The sequence below is a fragment of the Spodoptera frugiperda genome, chromosome 3, assembly GCF_023101765.2.
Source record: "Spodoptera frugiperda isolate SF20-4 chromosome 3, AGI-APGP_CSIRO_Sfru_2.0, whole genome shotgun sequence".
NCBI classification, from domain to species: Eukaryota; Metazoa; Arthropoda; class Insecta; order Lepidoptera; family Noctuidae; genus Spodoptera; species Spodoptera frugiperda.
This window is the reverse complement of record NC_064214.1, coordinates 11,504,451-11,530,026: the sequence shown is the minus strand read 5'-3', so window position 1 is coordinate 11,530,026 and position 25,576 is coordinate 11,504,451. Positions and strand designations below refer to the sequence as shown.

General features: G+C 34.1%; 2 protein-coding genes across 2 annotated transcripts in view; one reads left to right on the top strand and one right to left on the bottom strand.

The window, feature by feature from the left end:
* Positions 1-25,576, top strand: part of LOC118273822 (protein unc-13 homolog B) — a 401,044-nt gene that overhangs the window by 63,030 nt on the left and 312,438 nt on the right. Inside the window, exons 2-4 of the mRNA XM_050707727.1 lie at positions 8,414-8,443; positions 9,534-9,639; positions 23,287-23,401. Of these exons, the coding sequence (XP_050563684.1) occupies positions 8,414-8,443; positions 9,534-9,639; positions 23,287-23,401 (251 nt within the window). The remainder of the gene's footprint in view (positions 1-8,413; positions 8,444-9,533; positions 9,640-23,286; positions 23,402-25,576) is intronic.
* LOC118273823 (uncharacterized) overlaps positions 1-25,576 on the bottom strand; it is a 103,046-nt gene that overhangs the window by 17,282 nt on the left and 60,188 nt on the right. The window lies entirely within an intron of this gene.

Sequence of the window (25,576 nt, the reverse complement as noted above, 5' to 3'; positions counted from 1 at the left end):
CAGTTTCTTAGAAAATTTAATTAAAATTATTTTCCTTTGCAGATTAACTAATGAGGTCACATTTAATATTTATGTTGTTTTCTTGGGAAATTCTGGTAGTAAATTATAATGAGATCTTGTATTATCTTATACCGATTAAGATTTTGTTTTGATAATTGTAATTTTGTGTATTAAATGGTTTTCTTTTGAGGTTGTGCTATTTCCTGTTCTGTTTGTTAGATATGAATTTATTTAAAGCTTTTTTGGAAGTTAAGATTAGTTATGGTATAGGAATCTTATGTACAGTTCTGTAGAAGTACTTGGAGGGTCACTTTAGTTATTTTGATGGTGTTATTTAGACTATGCTATGTTTTTGAGCAGAAACAATAATATCCCTTTAGTTGATTTTGGGATTTAAACCAAACTAACAAATTAACAAAATATTTTTTTTCAAAAATGCAATATAATTTATGTTGAAAAACTTTCAACGGACCATATTCAAAGTCCGTTTCAGAACAACAAAATGTCAGACATTCCGTACATACATATTTTATTTTACAAAATAACGTGGTATCGGATTTGCAGCTCTATTTGCGCTCGCTATGCAAAAAATCTGCTCTAACATCAGAGTAGGCCCAATCATTGACACTTCATCGAGATAGCTTTATAAACTATGTCCGCAACTCGATACTCTGTAATCCCACACAGAAATAACATTTTCAAAACAATGGATGAAGTTTCAGCTTTTTTGTATTACAAATCCGATATCGGTGCCCATTGTTCGCCACCAGATAAATCTCTTTAAGTGTATTCAGACCGAGAATTCCATTAATGAAATGGTGCTTATTTAAATTCTTTTTGTCATTTTATAAAGCATATCAGACTAAACATAGCCAACATAAACTGATCTCGCTGTAAAACAACTTTTCTTAAAGCAACAGGTCAGCTTACACTGGGCCTGTATACCTTGATGTGCGGCGGATTGTTCGTTAGAGTCTTTGTTACTTAAGCTCTTGTTGTCACTTCGTTTGCTTACAAAAACGAAGGCTTTGTTGCTCGGTTGTGCCATACAGAATGTAGTTAAAAAGTAATAAAAGGCTGGATTTTGTTTGGTAATCTAAGAGCTGATTTAGGTACTACAATGAAAAAGCTTTGTTAGAGATATTAGTTGGTCTTTTCATTTATAACAAAGTTTAATTCTGAAGTATACAAAAAAGGCATAGTTTAATTAATGACATTGCTTTAGACAGGAAGCGATTATTGCTTTAAGCACATTTTCAACTTGAATAACTCTTAAGTGAATGCTCTTCCTTCACCAGACGAAGTTCAAGGATAATAAATTGCCGCGTAGGGGATTAACTGGCTGCTACGGCGTAGCAACGTAGTCGTAGCGTACGCTACGCCGTAGCGATGATGCGGTTCTTTATTTTAATTCCCTCTTGTTGAATTTAATATTATGAGAACAAAAGAGTACCGTACACGTATATATGTTTGTTTATTGTATATGTGTGAGTAAGAGACTGTTTTGCAAACAGTATGTTATTTATTAAACTAAACCTATATCTTTTTCTATTAAACAAACACTGTGATCTACTTTAAAGTAATCGCCTAATCGTTTACCAAAATATTGGAAAGTATATAGAACAACGTATATAAGGATTGTCGTTCGGATAATAATGAATTCAGGGTCCTTATATGTTGGGATAGGTAGAATCATAAACTGAACAGACTGACCACTGGTTTCAGCGCACGACGACCCTTTGGAAAGAATGGCGTAAATAATTTAGTTTTACGAGTATATGTGTACTACGTAGAAGTACGTTTGTTACGTTATGTGATACTGTGGCTACTTGTAAACAAAGAGCACCTCAATCTGTTTACTGTCTGAAGTACTTTTATATCTGCTTACAGAAGGCTTTAAGTAAATTCAGTAGGGATTGTCTGAACGTTTTTCTATTTTATTTTGTCTAGTGATAACATTACTATTTGTTTGATATGCTCTGTAGTATAGAAGTTTTTTTAAATATTATTTTGCACACTAGAATTCCTGAGCCTCTAGGCTTAGGAATTCTAGTTGCCTATTGGTTCATTATCTTTATATTAACTACAAGAAGTCTGCTACTGCTGAACACAGCAATTATATTATACTTGTTTATCTATTTTACAATTTATCTGCCATATCCAACTATCCCTGACAATAAAACCCCCACTTACCCTAAGTATTATCAAACCTTACACCACACAACAAACACCAGTAATAAAAGTACATAAAACTATTCAACTTAAACTATCCCAAGAGTAAATGACCATAGTTCAACATAAACGAAACGGTCTGAAGATATCTTGAACAGTAAAGAAGCAAAACACTTCAGTTCACAACTTCCAAACTAATTCCTCTTCCTACATTTAATCACCACAGTTTGTGAAAGTTGGTTGAATAAACTAGCTGAGATACACACTGGGGCATTTACATAGAAATAGGGTCTACGTAAATGTATTTTGTCTAATTTATTGTATGTCATATCGATGGTTGAAAGGCTAATTGATCTAAGAAATTAATTTAAATACATACTCAAAATTACCGAATTTTTCTCCGTCGAATATTGTATATATAACTCAATATGGCAGAAAATATCTCTCAGTACAATTAGCTCTTAACCGTCGATATGATGATTCTTTCAAACCTCAAATTCAGACGAGAATCCATGGGCGAGGTTGATTTCTGACCATCAAGTGATCCGTCAGCTTTTTTATTATCCAATCCTAATAGATTAATCTCCTAAAATCAGAACAGTAACTCAACACAATAATAATTTAAATTTCTCTTTTGAATGAACATAATATGAATGGCTCAATTAGGTCACCTTGGGAGTGATTAAAACCATCGTATATACGGAATTTTCTAATTACTGTGAAACTGGTTAGCTTCTAACATATGTGGCTTAAAAAAGCACTATACAAAGTTAGTTGAAAATTAGAATAAAGTATACAGTATTATAAAGTCCCGCCAATATTTATTCAATGTCCCTCCGCCTGAAAAATTGTTTAAGCTTAGACATATTTTACATTGCCATTTTTATTTATATACTTTGACTACAAAAGGACAAATTTACATACCTTATTCTCGTCTGCCTCCGTGTGACCTTTTTGCGGTAATTTTTATTTGCATGTGAAAATACAAATGTCGTCATGCTTCACATTTTGAGGAGTTTCAGAAGTATTTACTGGAAAATTGCTGAGTAGACTGTCGCCCTAATGTTTGAGTACGTTGATTTAATTTGTTTTTATGTTATGAGGTGTGACGTCTTCAACTTTTATTCTCTTTTGTGAGTGAGGAAATCGAGTGTCGAGTTTGTACATTGTTTCTAAATGTTCTTCTTCTAAATGTTTGTCTCACTGTCTTCTGATCTATTTGTATATATTGTATACAACACATTATTATTATTTTTTTATTAAAAAGTTTTATGTACATTAATACATGGGTGGACATAATGCTCTTGGCATTTTCTGTTTGTCTGACCCTTGGGTGGTGAAAAGAAAATAACTAGCGCGTGCATGAGCATGCCAAATAATAATCTATTATACACATATGTGGGAATTTAAAGTCATTTCTTTTACAAATTAAAAGATATATTATATTTAGTTAATACATTGTGACAGAGCATTTTATGCATGCTTATAAAGTCATAAGATTTTCATCATAAAATTAGTACCTACACTTAAAATATAATGGAGGAGGAAAACAGCAATTTAAATTAATTACAAGACAATTTTCAACAAGAAAATAGGGAATTGTGGGAAGCAATAAATAAACTTTCGTTAACGTCTGCATGAAGATGGCAATCTCCTGCAGTTGACAATCTTGGCTCGGTAATTGGACCACCACTCGGCAGCGGTGGCTCAATGGGTTTTATGTTCGCAATATAATATTGGCTGTGCTGTGTAGTAAGACAGTACTCTTGACACTTATTTTTTAAATATTATAATTTTGTTGTTATTTGGCATAACAAATTTGGTCAGTCAAAAAAAGTAAAAAAAAAATTAAATGCAAAATATACTCCGAAATTGAAAAAGAAATCTATCAATTGATTGCAGAATAGTAAGTATTTCTTAATTATAAATACATTAATTATTATAAGATAATCGCCCCTTCATCTGCCGCGGAATGCTTGAAACTAGTTGATTTCCTCGTCAAACAAAATATTACGTGATTAAGCCGATAATATAATAAATAATTTAGTAAGTCTCATGAAAGTTATATGATAAATGATATTTATTTCTGTAAGTAGGTTATAAAATAACACTTTTACACGTCAATATTTCAAATAGCTAGAAGAGGCCGGTATTTCCTATCCGACTACTCTGAGAAAAAATGCGTTTATATGCGTATATAATAAAAATACATTGTACATATAATGTAGAAAAATAGTGCATTCGTATCAAATCTGCTTTCAAAATATCATGCACCTTTCTAAAACCACTGAAACTGATCAAAAAGTGCATAAGTACACAAAGTTATTTCCTACTTCCAAACTCTAGGTCTACAGAATGATCTAGAATCTGAAAGTGGTGCTCGAGAGGTAAAGTTAGGCTATTCGGTGAGTGAATTATTCAAAGTACGATCTAAGTCGTGAGAGGGAAGAGGGTACAGGTTTGGAGGAGAAATACTAGAATTTGTTTCTTTCTTTATTTGAATTCGAAATGGCGTTATGTCTAGGATGGGTCAGACTATTTTTAAGAGGTGATTTTGTGTTTGGTAGAGGGTGTTGCATTGCAGTGTTTATGGTTTGATTTCATAGTTTGTTTCCTTAAAATCTTTGTGATTGTTGTGTTGTAACTTTTGTCACATTTTTATTGGTTTTACATATGCATGTGTATACCTCATATCGTATACAATTAAATGTTTAGTGTCTCTAACACGAAAAACTTTATCTAAACTGGAAATCGAATGCTAAAGTCAGCATTATTAAGTGAACAGAAAATTACAAAACGAATTTGAAGACATAACAGAGACATTAAATTCCTCCGTCTCTAATTGACAGACTCTACAATCTCTTATTGCTTCATTTATCGTTAAAAAAGCAATTAAGCAAGCAAACAGTAAGTACCCAAGTGTCAGAGTGCAAAGTTTTTGTTATCAAGCGTCGTGGGAACGACGTTTTCAATGAGCTAACTTTTAGTCAACTTCCACAGATAAGTCTCCCAACTGCGGCTATAGGGGATTTGATAAATTGATACAGATTGTGGCTAGTTGAAGTTTTTGTGTACCTGCTGTTGGGGCGTACCCCCAAAGGGAGTACTCGTACAACAAATATAATTGGACAAGTTCCATTTATCAAAGTATTAATTAGATCATTTTTGTTTGTAACAATCGTAATTCATATCTTTAGTTTGAAGGTTGTGTTTAGGATTAATAAATGTCCTTCTGAATGATATTATAGTTTATGGAGTTGAAAGTTTGTGAGGATGGATCGTTGTTAGACTTTGATGTAAAGGGAAAGTTACTGAGGCAATTTTAATGAGTTTAAAAGCGATTAGATTGTTGATGACCTTGAATTTTTATTTTGTTTCGTTAGTTCATAATTATGTTAGAAAAGTGTTGTGTGTGTGTTTTGTTTAGCTTTATGGTACTATAAACCAGGTATTCGATTACCATAGCTATAACTTAATATCATATTCTTTAGTACATTGATTTTTATGATTTGATTTCAGTCACGATCCCACTGCAGGGCAAAGGCTTGGAAAGAAGTGGAAGGAGGGTAGGGAGGCCTTTGCCCTGCAGTGGGACGATTTTTATAAACCAATCAAAAATTCTCAACAAAAAGCTTATTAATCGGTCACAATCAATAAAACACAACAACGATTAAACAAAAATAACAAACTAACGAACAGTTAATTATAAACAACGTACAAAGACTTGAGTTTACAGTCCATTGACCATATTACGTTTTCTTATTCTTCTATAAGTCATGGCGGGGCACCGGCATCGATTGCCATACTATTATTGTAGTGCTTACAATACACACGGTAACGCTGCACGTGGTTTTAGAGCTTTACAATTCTGTATTTCGCGTATTTGTATTTATAATATATAAGTTATAAATGTTATAATTTATATATAAGTGGATTTTGTGTGTGTTTTATTAGTGTTTGTGTTGTGTATGTGAGTGAATTAGTGGGTTATTTAGGTTTGTTTTTGACTGTGATTAAAGGGTTATTGATTTTGCATTGAACTGTTTTATGTGTTGTGTTTAGAATGAAGGAGTATTTGTAAGTGATATTTTGTTTTCGTGTAAAATAACTGTTTCTTTTATTATGAGGTAATTTGTTTTAATATGTTGATGAAAAGATTTTAGGACATTTTATTGGTACATGGTTTGGTGTAGATTTTGTAAACAAATTAGGTCAAGGCTTATTTTTCTTATATACGCTTTAACACGATTTCAGACCTCACATTACCGGAACAGATAAGTTGAGTTGTAAAAACATTTAAATTTAAATCTATTGCTATGCCCGACAGGGTCCATAATTGTCTAAATATTGTATTTCTACCACCTGTGTACACATTCTAGAATAATATCAAATATATCAGATCTTAGCCTTACATAGCACACCAGGCTTTAGTATAACATATAGTATAGTATACAAGTTCACTCAGACCTCCTACATTATTGTATAGTACATGGTTGAAGTGTTATAAATAAATAGCTATCTAGGACCACGAAATGTCAAGAGTCTTGACATTTCTTGACCTTAGGAGGTCCTTTGCGCTATTCTTGTTGTTCTAACACAAGTTCCTATTAAGTTATTAGTTTATTAGAGTACCTTTTGTAATCAGGGACTTAGAAAATTAGGAAAATAAAGAGAGAATTAGACTTATTTTACGTTAAGGACCATTTTTTGTCTAGTCTATGAAGAGATAAAACTGTTGTTATAGTTAAAAAAATCTTTGAATTGCATCAGATGATTTTAATGAAAAATTTATTAATTAGTAATCGTGTCTTAGTGGATTTTCTAACTTATATGCACTTTCTAAGATTATATAGACACCACTGACAAACGGTGAAGGAAAAATTGTGTGGAAACCTGGCTTTAAGTATAAGTTTGAAATCGCCAACCCGCAATGAGCAAGCGTGGTGATTAATACTCAAACCTTCTCCGTGCGAGATGAGACCTTTCGTCAGCAATGGACCACTTATTAAAGGCTGTTGATAAGAAAATGTGATATAGATTCTCCTTTTCAAAAATTCATTTAATGGATCATGATTGCAGTATCAAACGAAAAGCAGTTTTAATAAGTGATACTATTAAATTGAATTTGCCGAAACAGATTAGTCAGAGAAATAATCCATTACACTATCTACAATCCTTCAGACGATTCGAACTTTAAATTCATAGCACAAAAGATTAATTTGGCTCGTATAACTTTGTACATAAGTCGTTTTAACTTAAATTACAGTAAGTTGTTTTCAAAGAAGAAATTATTGAATACATAAAATAAACAGTTCAATGACCTTGCAACTTGATCGAAGTTTATATTATTATTGTATAGTTTTAGTTTCAAATATTATTTTAAGTCTATCCAAAGTTCTTGGACTTATGAATTAAAACATTAAGTACTGGAATTATTAAACGATTTTGGACAACAATGAGACTTGTTGTTGTTGAATAGTTTTAATTTCTTTCTTAGTTTTTGTGGTGTAGATAATTAATAACATATACATATTGCATCTGTGGATTTAATGCCGTGGATATTATCTTACAATCTACCATTGGAAAGTACAAAGACAGGACATAGTAGATGCGATGGCACAAAAACAAAGGAATAAAAACATAATCGTCGGCGGTATTTCCCAACCGATACGATCTTCAATCCTTCAAGAAAAGAGCGTATTCCTTTTAAAAGGCAGGCAACGCCTCTGTGATTCCTCTGGTGTAGCGGGTGTCCATGGGCGGCGCTGATCTTTTACCATTAGGTGTCCCGTCTGCTCGTTAGTTTTTTTTATGAAATAGGGGTATTTTATTAAAAAATTCTTGTAGAATAACTATCGTGAGACATACTAAATTAATTGACAATAACGGAACTCGGCGACTTTGCCACGTACATGTATGCTGGTCTCGAATAAGAGTCCCGTCGTGTCTCGAAGTTAGTAGAGCTTTTCTCGGTCCGTTACTTTTAACTGTATGATGTAAAGGTAACAATATGATTATAATTAATTGATTATCGGATTGGAAAGAAAAAGCGGTCTCGTTTCTTTTGTAATTACCTATATGTTATGAAAGAATAAGAATCCTATTACTCAACCACCTAAGTGATTGTAGCATTGTAATTAAAGGTTAATAACCTTCCGGGGTCATTTGAACGGTCAGAGCTACGTAAATAATAATAGTAATTATGCTATGTGATTATAATGTCTATTTTTGTTTGTTTCAGTAAAAAAGGCGCGCTATGTTTCCATGCAAGGTGAGATATTTTTGTTTATGTAATTTTAGTACCGTACATATTGCCTTTTTAATTGTTACGTATTCTTCTTTTATCCGAATAGGGTAGGTTTTTTTTCATAATCTAACTGAAAGACTTAATACATATTTATTTTCATACCCCGTCATCATCCCATTTATTGGTTAATGAGTTTTAAAATAATTTAAGTTTCTAAATGAAAAGATTTATCATAGCAAAAATACATGTTTAAGAAAATACAACTTTATTCTAATTGCTTAAGATTCCATTTTAAGGTTTCTAATCATATAACTATCCATTTATCTACCTATATCTTAGAAGTTCAACATCCATATATTACTCACTACTAGGTATATCTTTTTCTACATAAACCCCGTTATTTACAATCGAACATCCCTTTAGCTAACCGTCCATACTTCACAGTAACCCACACGAAACCCTCACAGTCCCACATCAATTCTTATTTAACTACCAACGCTCATTAGACCTTTGATTGAGTACATAGTCTGAGAGCTACTGAACACTCAGAATAAAGTATGTCCTGTGAGGCAAGAAAGGAGGATACAAATAGTCCCACCTTCCAATTATATATCATGTTTAATGAAGAATAACTCTGAACAGACTAAGATTTGGAACTTGGTGCCATAGTAACTTTTATTAAGCTTAAAATTAACTATTCAATGATGTATTGGAAGTGGGACCAGATTTCATAGAAACTCTGGCATCCTCCTTTGTAGGATGATTATTAATTATACGTGGTATAACTAAGGCCAGTACTCATCAGCTCTACACATCATTTTTATCAATAAACCAGTTTACAATGGTCTCCCTTTGTATGATTTTTCCACCCATTCAACGGTTGGTTGATACTGGTTATGTGTACCCCTTTTTTAAGATGTGAAGCTTACATAGTACATTCGAAGTGTACTTTCTAGCCTTCCAGGATGATAATTTATTTGGAGTGTTCAGTAGCTCCTAGACTATCATTCTAGGCAACCTATACAGTAGACCTTCTTTCATATGGCAACCTACCTTTTCCACCAGCCAAACAACTTCCAACTCTCAGAATGTTAATATAAGGTTTATTTTTCAGGTGTACAACAGTTCAACACTTACGTGACACTCAAACTACAGAATGTCAAGTCTACGACGGTGACAGTTAAGGGTCCGACTCCATGTTGGGAGCAAGACTTCCTATTGTGAGTATTTTTAAACTTTTTTTATGTTATACCATGCATGCTACAATAGTCCCTATTTTAATTAGAAAAAATACGAAAATCGTGTGTATTTTTTTTAGAGGTTGGTTAGAGTGGATTGTTGTTTTTGTAAGAATCTTTTGGTAATTAGTGAAAAAGTTTGTTTGGAGATTATTTCGTTGGTATTTAGGTTTGAGATTCTAGTTTATATATATGTTCTAGTTATTTAGGTACAAGGGCAAATATTTCTTTTTCTAACTTAAATGTTACTTGAACATGTTATTTACTGGTTTGGACTTATGTTTTACACCACGATTAACGACTAGTGTTAACGCTTATAATTTATGTCTGTAAAACAAATTACATATCCAAACGCACGCTATTATGACCCCTCTAAGCAGTAAATAAAAACTATTTTCACACAACACACTAATTAAAATACTTTAAAATATGTCAATTTCCGAACATCAAACAAAAATAAACTCAACTACCTTAACAATTGAATTCAAAATCATTTGGTTCACGTAAACAATAAATCTGGTACTAGGTATTATTAATTTATTTAACCCTAGAAACGTTGTGGGACAATTTGTGAGACAGACAATAGTAAAACTGTCCACGGGACGTTCGTCACTGACGTAGGTAGCAAATGCCTACTTGTCATTCCTAACCGCGTTCTAGGGTTGTATCGAGTCTGAAGGTTAGGATTTTACGGCTCAGCCTTTGTTTTGGATTGTTTGTAGTTATTTATAGATTATGTACGTTTACTATATTTTAAGATGCTTGTTTGGTTTTCTTTAGTGTAGGTTTTAATGAACTGAAATGAAAATAATGGCATGAAATGAAATGAAATGAAATGAAATTAATTTGTTTTTGTAAATCAATCTTAATTTTTGGTTTTGTATTTCACAATTAAATGAAACATGGAGGTAATATACTTATGATAACGAGTAAAGTTTCATGTAAAAAAAGATTTTTATTTTAACAGACGACGATGAAAAAGAAATTATTTTCTATTAAAAGATAAATGTGTGCTTTATGCACATTTCTACTTGAATTCTTGAAACCATTCTAAAGTAGAAGTAGATTTAATTCAAAATTTAGCCATTCTACATTGCGTAGAAAACAGAACGAAGAATTTCTCTAGCAAATTATACTGCAAGTAAAACAGACAAGCTGCAACATTAAATTAAAAACCTCTGGAGGATAACTCTCGGAGTAAAACCACAGCACTTACTCAGTAGTAAACTCTTTAACTAAACTTCCTTGTAAAATTGAACTCTATTAGTTAAATAAGAGATCTCATTTTGCTTCAGCACGGAAAATTGCTCCCTGCGTACTCCAAAAACATGGTCTTAAAGTCTATATTGGCTTGGCTCATTAATCTCAATAGCTTAGGAACTGATGCTGCATAGTAATCAGCTGGTACGAGTTGTTTTGTTTTTGTGTACATAGTGTTTAAAGGATTTATAAAGAGTTGATGATTCCATCATAGTTTGGAGCAGTTTGATCGAATGATTTTATCCAAACAATTCAATTTCATGGTTAAATCTACTGTAAATACTGGCTTACAGGGTTTGCAGCGGTTTAGGGAGGTTGTAGCTTGTCGCAATAAAAAACCAATTCAGCTGTTAATTTGTTTCCGATACAAGTTAAAACAACAAAATAACTACATATTAAAATCTCGCATTAATAATTTACTATTTAATTAAATAATGTGTTTTTATATAATTTGTTTATATCACAGTTCCAGTGATAGAATTGCCACATTACTCAATTATAAAACATTAAAATAATAATTATATTATCAACCATATTCCCACACAAAAGAACACATTATCCAAAACCCTATCACTACTTTAGAAACCTGAGAGGAAATCTCAAGTTTGGCAACCCTCGTTAGAAGCAGACTACAATTTGTATTATATTAGCATTGTAACAGCCCTCGCCATTTTGTTTGTATATTGCACAGCTACAGGGTGAGCGTAAAGTCACAATGCGTGAATATACGTCATTGTTTCATGACGGCTGATGAAAATACGATTTATGGAAGGTTGGAAATTAAGGTTTTGGTTAAGCTGTGCTATCTGTGTCTTGTTGTAGAATTGTTTTATGGATTTTGGGTTAAAAGATTCTCAATTTTAATAGATTTCACTTCAAAATCAAAGTCAAGGGATTTATTTCAATTAATCCTAAATTAAGCACTTTTGAAACGTCAAATTGAATTGTCCGTCAGTCTGTGTGAAAGTGAAGCTAGGTGCTCGTTGCAAAGTGTAGCTTCAAATAGAGAAGAACTAGCAATGAACTCCATCGTAACTCTTTTAAAAAAATATTCTTTGCAATATCTCTGATACATTATTTGATCATTTACCTATTGTATATATATGTAGGAACAATGTGACGACAATAGAGCGTCAAAAATAAATTTTAAATTTTAACTGATACCTACTCAGTTTTACACAACCTACAGATAGGCAGATATTTTTTTAACAACATTTATATATTTGCAGTCATAATTCAAAAGAGAATCAAATAGTTTATGTTGGGTACTGGCTTACCCGTAAAAACTTAAATAACATCATTATTAACTCGATTCAAATTATAAATATAAATATGTGCATAAATGCATTTCAAGCAAAAAAAAAAAAACAATTATTTTTGTTGTAAAAGTAGAAAACAGTTTGCAGTTCTAAGTGAAGAATTTTAATGCAGAATAGAATTTAAATAATAAAATTTATTTACATCTCATTATTTCGTAAAACTAACAACATAGTGCTATTCTTTTTTCATTTCATTCATGATTTCTTTTTACAAATTATACGAACAAAACTTGACTAAAGAAATTAAGTGACATTGTTAGCATGGAGAGATACGGAAAGAGATAGCAACAGTATATCCCTCACCTTGTCTTATATCTAAGTGAAAAGGGTATGTTGATGGCGTGATAGTTATCTATTGACCATCACTTAGCACCTTACTGCGATGGAGTGCGGAAAACGACATTCAACAGGTTTCAATTTATCCGTAGCTAATGAATTCTTTTCATATCTTTTTTAGTTGTAAATTAAACTCTACGTTTTATGTAATACGAGTAATTTTTATTTTTTTTGATCAAATTATATATGTGTAAGTGTAATTATACAGAGGTTACCTCACGCCTGTCTCCCATGGGGGTAGGCAGAAACTATGAAACGTCTATTGCTACGATTCTTACATGACCTCTTTCGCTTCATCAACAGTCATCAGTCTTTTCATGATTGCTCGTTGGTTAAGGGTACTTTTAATTTGGCCCTTCTTTAAATTGGATATATTAAAATGCTCTATGTTTTAGTTTACCGAAGCCTGTTTTTTGAGGGGGGGAAAAAGTATCCAGTGACTTCTCCCGCCTTGGGCAAGGCGAGAGCGAGTGTAAGACTCTTACTGACTAAAAACCACCACTTTCCTACTCCTGGTTTTTCGAGCTGGAGGCCCTCTAACCCGCTAGGCAGTCCATAGTAAGTTTACCGAAGTCTAGCAAGTAAATTAAATAATCGTTTATCTTGTCCTTTTTGTGATTTTACAAGTACTAATCCTTGTTAAATCAAAAGCATCTTAAACTTGTCTAAGTTATGCTGATAGTGATTAGTATTATTCCATAGTTACCCATAGTACGAGTACTAGCAAAGAACATCATACTCAATGAAATGTTCACACTACGCTATCACATGTGGCACCGATCGATAAAACAAGCACTAGATTTTTATCAAATGTGCAAGATATTAATATGAATTTTACGATAAGTACGTGCGACGTAAATATGGAACCAATTTACCTAAACGAGTGTTTAGTTGCGTCGTTATTAAATATTGCTTTTTGATGTTTTTGGTTCAACCAAGATACTGTAGGTACGTACATTTGATGGTAGACAGTCTCTAAAACTTAACAAGTAATACATTGTTTTATGTTAAACGTTTTTAATTGCCTTATATTGTACGGTCATCAAGGTTAAGAGTGTGTACCCAATATCAGATCGATCAGACGTCAGAAAGGGGGCGAAATAAAATCATACGTACATAACCTCATGTCTGTCATCCATGGGGGTAGGCAGAGTCAATGCTAATTACTACGAGTCTTACATAATATAAAACCTTTTAATGAATAATCTTACATCACCTTTCTTCGATATCTTCTATATGTTTGATATCTGGGTCTCATAGTCCCAAAACTTTATGCTATTATTATACTCTGGGAAAGTTAGGGTAATTAAGACAAGAATCTCGGAATATAAGATAGTTGGAGAGAGTCGGAAGATATTAAGGGTTTTAGGAAAACCAAAGCCCATTAATACTTTACTCCACTTTAAGTGTAGGAGAGCCATGCTTCGGCACGAATAGGCTGGCTCGACCGGAGTGATACCACGGCCTCATAGAAAACCAACGTGAAACAACGCTTGCGTTGTATGAGTGAGGTTATCGGAGGCCCAATAACCCAATCCCAAATCCTCCTAATCGCCGATTCCCCAGCAACTTAAATTCCAAGCCCCCAAAAGGCCAGCAACGCACAGCAACCTCTGGTGAGTCCATGGGCGGCAGCGATTGCTTACCATCAGGTGATCTGTCAGCTCGTTTACCGGATTATTACATAAAAGAAATCCACGCAGGATAAGATTCCAACGCCGTGGGCTTACCAGTCAGGCAATAATTACACAAGCGAGGAAGTTCCTTTATTAGAATCGATGTAATTAAAATCATGATTAGGTTTTTTCTATGGAAAAGAAGGCGAACGAATAGATCACCTGGTGGTAAGCGAAATTTAAGGTATTTCTAGGAAAGCAATAAGTGGGTAAGTAAGTTAAAGGCTCGGGAGCTAAGCTAATTTTCGTAGAAGTAGCAACGTGAGTGCGTAGTACTTAGAGCGAATTGATGGTTAATTCAAGGCACGTTCACTGAAGTACCTCAAGAAAATTGTTGAACTGGATGCTTATAGTAAAATACTGGTATTCTTTCTTTTGATGATGCTTCCAGATATTTTTTTTGCCTTTGCACACTTACCGCCATACTCAGAGTCACTTAAAAGTTATTTAACCCAGTCCTTAGCAATTGTTTCCCGTGCAAAATCGTACCTAAGGAATAGTTAAAGTAATCATTAAATGACTCTGAGTATGACAGTTAAAAAGAAAAACTAGCTTTTTGACTGTTTTGTTTTTCCAGAATTTTCGACCTTGAATATCTCAATAATAGATTCTGAAGTAATCAAAGTTGCTTCGGGACTGTTTAATTTTAGTTATTAAAGTTTAGTTCCCATCTATCGTTTAAATGTTTTTTTTTTGGTGCCTAGTGTCCCCGTAGATGTTTAACGCTTATTGTTTCTATCACATAAATATATACACTAGAATTGAAACTAAAAACGGGATATTTACCATGTTTTTCAATTTTTATGAGTTTCCGATATTTCGACACCCTTGCAAGCGCCATCACGGAGAAACTGAAGTAAATGCGGGTAAATGTTTACGAGGAGACATTTTTTTTATAACCTCACGCCTTTAGTCCCCGAAGGGGTAGGCAGAGGTGCACATTATGGCACATAATGTATGTTGTAGGTCCCACATATTTTATGTTGTGGGTCCCATGTAATAGGTGGTGAGCCTATTGCCTTATATATCGGTCACATTTCCAGACTTCGTGCTACCACTGAGAAATTTTCGAAAAACCAAAAATAGCCCAGTAATACTTTGCCCGACCCGGGAATCGATCCCGAGAATCTTTGACCGACAGTCGCACTGGCAACCACTCGAACAACGAGGCAGGCAATATAAATATGTACATACATTTTCTGTAGGTCTCACAGCTAGAACTAATCGTTTCCCCTTTCTATCTCTTTAGCACATACATTATGTAATTAATACCACCTTTCAGTATGTAACATTAGTGGTCGACATCTTTGCCTTGCTACATATTAATGGGGTATAGTGAAAAGTGGTAAACCCAAGTCATTATGGAACGTATATACATTACATTATAACCGCATTTAGCTTACAACCGACTGTTTATGTTAATTATTACTACTGATAATGGTTTGATCTTATTATTTCCTTGAATGTTTTCTACAACTGTGAAATTCAAAAACAATAATGGGTAAAGAATTGAACTTTGAGACCTCAAGCTAGAGATATCAAAGCTTAATTTTGATATTGTATAACTGAGTTCAATTTGACACGGTGGCTAGGCAACTGGCTGCCGTATAACACGTAGCGGATTCGATTCCCGCACGGAGCAACTCTTTGAGTGATCCACAATAATTTGTTGTTTCGGGTCTGGGTGTCATGTGCATAGGAGAAAATCTTAGTGTAATCTTTTAACATAGATACAAATAAAGTAAAAAATTCAAACAAAAGAAAATTCGAAATCAAACTCGAGTTAAACCTGTGACCGAAACGGTCGTAAGTTTTCTCGTAAAATGTAAAATCGGAAAAGAAAAATATATTAGCACGTTGTAGGTATTTTGTGTGAAAATATTTGGCGAACCGATTTGTTTACGATTTACGATTCCAGACAAAATAAATCGAAAGGAAAGTTATTGCGATCTTGTATTCGTATCCATATCGATACGTTCTTTCTATAAAGTTTGGTAGTTGTTTATAGCACTCCCTGGAATCTTGATAGAAGTGAAATTCAATGTTTTTGTTTGAAACTATTCGGAAACACGTAGTTAAAAACATTTTTTTGCTTATTACAATGTTATTTTTTGATAATTTCAACAAAAGAATCATGAGTTACCTACTAAATGTGTTCAATAAAAGTGAGCATCAAATGTAATTTGTATTATTTTATTGGGCATAATTGACTGAATTGAACTGCACGGTTGTTGCGGTGCAACTCTTACCGCACGGAGCAACTCTTTATGTGATCCACAAATCGTTTCGGGTGTGGGGGTCATGTGCATGTGAACTTGTATGTTTGTAAACGTACCCTCGACACTGGAAAAAATCCTAGTGTAAACGTTTATTTAAAAAAAAAACAGGTAAAAATCTTTTCCTTTGACCTTGAAAACCCACTCACCGATAACTACAAGTACAGAGTGACCAATTTACGTCCAATTCACGTCTAATTTCGTGCGCTCTCCATTGCTTACATACTCCTGAACGTCTGTCCCACAAGGTATTAGACAGTTAGACATCTGAATCTCAATTTGATGAAGGTAAAGATCTTATGACTCATCTTAAGATTCAATTCTCGTTTTGGTTTGAGCTTGTTTGAAATGTCGGCTGTAATAACGTGCGGTGTAAGACATTTATTTTATGTAGGAACATATTATTATTATGTATATACTGGTTCACTCAAAATGTGTCTCGAATGTGTGTTTGTTCTATAACCGTATAGGTAATGGTTATCTGGTTATACGGCTGTGTGATCGAGGAATTAGATTTGATAATTACTCTATTCTGAAGAATGTATCTGCGGCAGCTGAAGACGTCTTCGATGAGTTTTAACCGACTTTAGTCTTACGTACGAATAAAGCTTTGTGAAAAGGGCTACCATCAGACTAATATTATAAAACGTGAAAGTTTTTTTGTTTCGATGTTTGTCCGTCAATCAAACTGAACTAATGAATGGATTTTGATAAAAATTGTGATACAGTCAGGTTATGAGCTAACTTGGGTGATAATATGATACTTTTTATCCCTTGGGAACGCCGGCGAAACCGATGGCAGAAGCTAGTATTTTTAATAAATTTTAAATTGACTTGCTTGCCAAACATACTAAATTACTTTTAGACTCTGTTTTTGGCAACCCATATTATAATTAAGATTTTAGACATTCAAATGAAATCCCCGAAAATACTATATGCCTATTTTTTTCCTGTACTCAACATTTCATCGAGAGACGCCTTCTACTGTATTGAAAGTTACAAAATATTAAAACTAGGCTCAAAATAGTTGGCTGGCTTCAAGTGTATTCTTGAATATAGACCATTAATGCCATAATGGGGCATAAGCTCGTTTTGTTCGAGCTCAATGGACGCAATTAGGAACGCGGCAGAGGTGACTCCGAGCCAAAATGTGAAGCTTTTCCCTATACGGATTAGTCCCAATTTTAGTTAAACCTTTCTCTAGCCAATTAGGTTTTATGTGTTTTTAACTTTAAATTAATTTAAATTGGTATTTGATTAATATTAAATAATTGTAATTGATTTTTGTATGCCACGAGAGTATACTATATCCAGTTGACCACGCGCTGTCGGTCGTTGCGCACGCAGCTCATAATTATAAGCCCTGGTTGTGGTTTGAAAATAGTTGAGTATCCCTGAGGCCAACAGCAACACTAGCCTGAGCAACAGATTATGTAATTTTCACCTTTTTTTGTATTTTTGTGTGCACTATTTGGTATTTGTAAGTTAAAGTTTTAAAAAAGTAAAGAGAAAAAGTACATTGCATTTAAAATTGATGCATTTCATAAAGTAAAATATATTTATAAATATATTCCCAAAATGATTCTTCAGGCGACGACTTAAAAAATAAGATAGTTTTCATTATAAATAGCACGTTCACTTTTCATGAAAATATATGTGTATGAAAAATACGTTTGTATTAAAAGAGAAACAAGTTCATATTTTGTTCAAGAAAAATACAAAAACTGTGCATCTTAAACACAGCATTCTTCTTGCACGTGTTTTGCATTGTTAATCGTGCATGTCTGTGCGTTTTTTCACATAGTAGTTGCTAGAATATTTCTTGTTGGATTTCATGCAATATAGGTTTTTGATGAAACGATAATTATAGCAAAGTTAAAGTACTTATAGTAGACCCATGCTTCGTCACGAATGGGCCGGTTCGACCGGAGTGATACTTAAATTCCTAACCGCTAAAAGACCGGCAACGCACTTGTCCTTTGGTGTTTCGGGCGTCCATGGGTGGCGGCGATTGCTTACCATCAGCTCGTTTACCGGCTTATACCACAAAAAAGCAAGATGGCATATAATTTATTATTTAAGCCTATTTAAAAAAACATTGCATTGAAATACCTACACAATACAAAAAAAATCTGAATAAAAAACTAAAGAGCGAATAAAAACACTAGAACGGTAGTATTCCGATGAAAATATTCGTTCATAATTGTCACGCCAAACAATGGAGTGGAAATTTAAAAAACTATATTGTTCTAACATCATATTGTGAACTCTACAAGCATCCAATGTTATCAAATAGCTATTGAATTTTGTATTTTAGAAAAAAAATACAGCAGAATTTATTGTTAGTAGGTAATAAATTTCACTTTATTTTTTTTGAAACTGTTGAAATATTTATCTCTAAATTTAAATATCTCCGGATAGCCCGGTTCGAAACTTACATTATACCTATCCTCCCATTACAGAATACCGATACCTATTGGTATAATGTAGGTTTCGGTAGCTATTTGATAACGTAATAATGTACATCACTGCTTTCTCCCGTGAACCAGTACTGAATAGGAACCAGTATTTTTTTTTAAAACATTGCCCCACCCTAGGCTTTTTACCTGTGTCGTGGGTGCGTTTGCAAACATACAATGTCACATGCACATGACACCCATACCCGAAACAATAATTTGTGGAAACACATAAAGAGTTGCTCCGTGTGGTAATCGAACACGCTACATGTGGCACGGTAGCCAGTTACCCAGCCACTGCGCCAACCGTGCAGTCAAATTCAATATTCAGTCCATAGATAATTGAAATTGCGTTTATTACTTCAGTTATTAAATGACGCATTTAATATTCGCGATACGATAACAATGTAGTCCAATTATTTATCCATATTATGAGGTTCTTGCATTTATTGAGGTTGGTCGATTTTATTGATTTTGTTCAGTAATAATATTCAAACTTGCATTGAGAAATAACAAGCATTTGTACACCTGCTTTTTTTCTATCTAGGACAAGCTAGCAAGGACAGATTCGAACGTTTTTGATCATATAAAATCAATAACATAGAGTATAGAGTTCCGGAGCTGCGGACTGCCTAGCGGTTTACCGAGACTCCAACTCGAAAAGCAGGAGTAGGAACGGTGTGGTTTTTAGTCAGTAAGACACTGCCTCTCACCTCACCCAAGGCGAGAAAAGTCAATGGATGATTATCCCTTCTCAAAAAAAGGTATAGAGTTTTGAAGTTATGAAATTATTATGTCGGCTAAAATAACACATAGACATACACAATGCACATGCAAACATACCCAAACACTTATTACCACCACTAGCGATATAAAATCGAAACAATTTAGTATTTATCTGACCCATCGAACTTGAGACTGGTATGACAACCAATCGACTTTCCAGAATCTTCCACAATCAGAACTTTCCAGAATCAAGTTCTTTCATAAAATCAATAAAAAATAATCATCTTTATATATATAATTCTTCTGTACGTGTGTATGTCACTGAACTCCTCTTAAACGACTAGACGGATTTTGATGAAACTTTTTGTGTGTGTTCAAGAGGATCTGAGAATGGTTTAGATTCACAATTTTGTCCGCTGGACAATGTTTTTTTAATTATTTTTTAATTTATTAGTAGTTGTTGATTTTGGAATGTTTTACATCGGATCCGACGGACGGCGCTACCATCGCAGTGTCAAATATTAATGACGTTAGATATTGTCATAACATTTGAATAATAATTTTCATCAAAAAGGTCCAGAATGTTTTAGCTTATTAAAAAAGTTTAAAATTTTCAAATTAACGTGTAGACAGGACAACGTCTGTCGGGTCCCCTAGTATTTTTATAATAACTATTGTGTGACATACTAGATTAAGTAAAAAAATCTCCATTAATGTCCGTGAGTTCACGGTGATTATTTAGTTAAAAAATAATCAGTGAGTATATCAAAATGTGACCGAAAATACGAATTTCCAAACATTATTTCCAAAAGTACCTACACTCGCAAAATGCTCTCGTAAGAGATAAACTACATGAAAGAACGAATACCACAGTAAAGTAGATTTTACCAGTCAGATATTTCTTTGGCGTACAGTAGGAAAGAATAGCGAATAGTACTCGTATACAATTTTATCTGCTTTCTGAACAAACGTTGGTCTTTGTGAAGTAAACGAATTAAGTTGTCTTTTATAAGGATAAAGGAGATGCAGTTACACGTAGCGTACGTATTATAAGTATTTGAGTAAATGTGGTGTTTTCTCTTGGGATCATTGAACGGAAAATTACTTGTACAAGGGATGTGTTAGTATTGTTTCAACTTTTAAGTATATATAGAGTGTGTGTATTAAGTTGTTTTTTTTTTGTAAAAAATATTTTTTTTGAAAAGAGTAACGATGTAGTTTCTTGCTCGTTCTTCTCCATTCGAAGCTACACTTTGGAATGAGCACCTAGCTTCACTGACAGACAGACTGACAGACAATTTAATTTGACGTTTCAAAAGTGCCTAATTAAGGATTACTTAATTGAAATAAATGCTTTTACGCTAATTGACTGTGTATGTATAATGAATAATAAACAATGGTTTTTGTCAAGAATGTTTAGTGATTTCAAAGTGAATCCGTACCGTACTTTATATTAACTTATATAGTGCGTGATAGTTCATTGCCAGAATTATGTGTGTTACTAGATATGCATCGGGCACAATTCCAAACGTCAACGTCACGCCTTTTATCCCCGAAGGCCGAGGTGGACTCTACACTCACTTTTACCATTTGTGTTATAAGCTCCATGTAATAGGGGGTGAGCCTATTGGCTAGCCAATTCCAAACTTTGTGTTATTACTGAAAAAAATTAAACAGCCGAAAAATGCCTTGTCTAATTCAGTAATTGAGTTTGAGATCCTATACTCGGTAGTCGTGCTTGCGACTTACTTAAGAGGTAGTCTTCTTATTAAAATAAAAATAATACAAATATTTGTAAGAAACGAAGAGGTTTTCTGTTTAAATCTGTTTTTCTTCGCGTTGAAGTGACACAGGAAAAGTTTTCAACTTATATTCATCGTACTTAAGTCAAGTTTTATGAGCTAATATTTTCCTCGCCTAGTCCAATACTAAGTTTTGCTTTACTTTAATGTGTATTTTCTGAAGATATACCTCTTTTCTAGCAGCCGTGTTTTGAATGAGAACTAGTTTCTGTAGAGCCTGGCCATTTGGCAATGGTTTGGCATATTTTAAATTATTTTGACTTTATCCAAATTCCACGTAGCTTTACAAGATAAAATTTTATCGAATCCTTGATAGAAATGCAATTGAAGTTTCAGTGTTTAACAGCTGTTAGAAGAATTGTCTGAATTAAATGAAAACTTGCCTTTTATTCGAAGGGATAGGCAGAGGTGCACTTGCACATTATGGTACTTAATGCTGCTATAGCATGTACACCCACTTTTCACCATTAGTGTTATAAGTCGGGTATAAGGGGTGAGCCTATATAAAATTTAATACAGTATAAAAAAAACTAAGAGTCAATTAATTGACTAGATTTTTTTTCTTTGCCATGCCTGTCTTTACACATTTCAATCTCAGTAGTTAAATCAATTTTCTTATGATATATCCAAAAACCAATAAGAATACTACAAAAACAATAAAACAAGCCCTCCTAATAAAATACGAAACACTTAAATCAGATTGGCCGTCAGTTCGTGCGTCCATCTTATAAATTGCAACAATTTGAAAATTTACTCGCAAAATATAAATCCGGGCGAAGCCGGAAAGTTTTCAATTCTACTTTATGAAAGTAGTAGCGAGCTGTGTGATTTGTTTATACTGTCGGCAGGACGAAATATTTTTGTCGAACCCCGCCATTTTTGTTCGAATAAATGTACGGTACCTGATATGTGGCATGAACGTCATTTCGACATTTTATGTTGTGTTTTTAAAGGCTGTGTTTGTGGGCGTATAGAGTTTTGTTGTGTGAGAATCGTTTAGTTGATTTTTTTGTGATTTGTTTTTTGAATTTTCATTTGTTCAGGAAAATAATTTTGAATTAAGAAATCCACAAGAATTACTATTCAAGGTCATAACACACTTAACAAGTCCGGCGCCATGTAATTGTGTAGAAAACTTTCATGTTGTGAAACCTATCATGTTTTTTATACATTTCTATACAATCATTATACATGGTAATGCATGAAAAACACAGGTTATAACCTGTGTTTAGTTATAAATGTATGTATGTATTCTATCGTTGGCGTTGCATGAAATATAGGTCAGTTTTGTGATATTTGACATAGTAGTTTTGAATGTGAAGCTTTTGAATGTGTATGAGATTAATGGATAGAGATAAATAACAAAATGATTTACGTTTTTGACCTAAAAACTGTACTGGAAAAATCATCGGACAACTGGTTTAACGTGATGTTAGTAATACGAGTATTGTCCTGCGAGGTTTTTAATGTGTTTTAATCCTTGTATAAGTTACCCTTATACGAGCAGATGTGAATATCGGAGCCTTATTCTGCATTTAGTTACACAATATAATATCTTACTAATATTATAATAAATGCGAATGTTTGTGACTGTGTGTGTATGTCTGTTACTCAATCACGTCAAAACGGCTGAAAGGATCGGAATGAAATTTGGAACAGAGGTAGATTATGATCTAGAATAATATATAGGACACTTTTCATCCCACGGGATCGTGGGCGAAGTTTCTCGCAGAAGCTATATATAAATATATAATAAATACGTTATTTTTGTCCCACAGTGAAATCAATGACATCAACCTGGGTCTCTTAGTGGAGGTGTGGAACAAAGGTGTCATCTGGGACAAAGCACTCGGCTACCACTACCTGCCTCTCACTTCCGTCGCTTATAACGAGGTAAGTTAGAAAGAGACAAAACATTTTATAATTAATACTACTTCTTCATTGTTGTTGGTGAATGGAATATAAATGTGTTTTGCTGTTATTAATAGCATTACATTGAACCACATGTTGAAACTTTGAAATTTTCTTCAAGCAAGCTATACAATTTACACTTAATATATTATGTATAAAGAGGAGTTCATTTTGTTTGTTTATATTCGATTGAAATATATCTAATATTCGATTATATCGAATTCGTATTCGATTCGATTATATCGAATATTAGACTTAGAAGGAAGGGAAGTCATCAAATGACTTCCCCCTAAAAAGCTTACTTTAAATAATTCTTTGATTTAGGGTCTTCATCTCTTCTTAATTTATGGTACATCCAGACTTTATCGCGTTCGAGGACCGCCCGGAGGACACGGTAGAACATACAATGGCGGTGTGCCCTGCGTGGGCTGAGCACCGCCAAGTCCTCAGGGATGTGGTCGGCGACGGCAACCTCTCGCGCCCGGCACTGGTTCAGGCCATGATGAGGAGCGAGGGGGACTGAGATGCCGTCTCCTCCTGCTTGGATTCATGCTAGCTAAGGAGGAGGCGGGGCGCGTGAGGGAACAATCCTCCTTACGCCCCAGCCGTCGCAAGAGACACTCTGGGCGTCGGGGATCGCGGGACTATCTCCGGCCACCGTAAGTGCGGGCCTGCGGACGGCGAGCAAGGGTAGCTCGCCACCCGACCAGAACCAGACCCGTGCGTGCGGCGCGTCGCGTTCCGCGCGCGCCTCAAAGAGCCATCAAACCACCACAGATGGGGCCCAGTAGGGCTGATGCCTGATCCGGAGCTGCGGACTACCTAGCGGGTTTAAAGGGGCTCCGGCTCGAAAAGCAGGAGAAGGAACGGGGTGGTTTTTAGTCAGTAAGAGTCTGACACTCCCTCTCGCCTCGCCCAAGGCGGGAGAAGTCATTGGATGATTTTCCCCCCTCAAAAAAAAAAAGACTTTATCGCGTTCAAATAAAATATCCTAGTAATATTAGTTTTAAGACCAATGTCTATATTAATATGGTGGAAAATAAATAAATTTTATCATTTTATTATTATTTATTGGTAGCTATACATTTACGAAGCTGAAACACTCGCCTTGTTGCATCAAATTGCTTGCCAACGAATGATGCCACTTAGTTCTTAACAAACCATGCAATATACACAATATACCTAGTTCTACTAAAACAATTGTAACTAACATTTCATATTGCTTATGGTGTTTCTTAGTATCGTTCCGCTATCTGCGACAACCTTATACTTGCGTATTGCATTATACCTCCATATAGGTACAAAACGGGGTCGTATTTTAAAGGGTTGGGTTTATGCTGACATGTTACCTATGGGGTTGCATATAACTATAATTTTTAGAGTTATGGCCACCAAGCAAGTGTGTACAAAGTAGTAGTGCACAGTGACACAAAAAATCGGTCCTGCCAAATGATTATTATAATTAAAAAGGCGTAGATAAGCTATAGGTGCGTATAAGAGCTCAGAAAATGGCACATTAAAATGTGGACAATTGGCAACGTTTTTGTAGTATACCGCTAAATGTCAAATAGAGAGATGTTTTGTAAATATTTATTTCACCTCTCCCCCTGAAAAAAAGCATTACAATATACTTATATATACTACTTACTGGGACTGTTTCTGGCGCTTGCCACTTGATTAGCAATTATTAAAAAGATCTATACAGACTACAAAAAATTTCAGCTCAGACATCTATCTTATAAGCCAACTCGACAAGAAGTCAATATGTTTATCACAGTAGTTGGATATAACTAACTTAATAACCTCGTGTATTAAATACAGCTCAAATAATGAACATACTAAAGCAACCTGGTGCCTTACACAAAGGAAATCAATAAGTATTTTTAGCCCCAAATACGACCATGTTGGCTGAATGTCTTGAATTCTTAAGAAAGCCAATTCTGTGGACTGTGTTGTATTGATTCTGACTAGCTGCTGTTTGTAATGAGGTTTTTGTAAATGAGAATTGCTTGCTTCATTGTTGGTGAGTAAAATTATCTTCTGGGTACTTTACTTGGCCTTTTCATTGATTTTGATTGGTGGCAATTTTCTTTGAAGGTTAGTATTGTAGGTGAAGTGATTGTCATTCTGATGACAATCACTACCGTACTGCTTTCT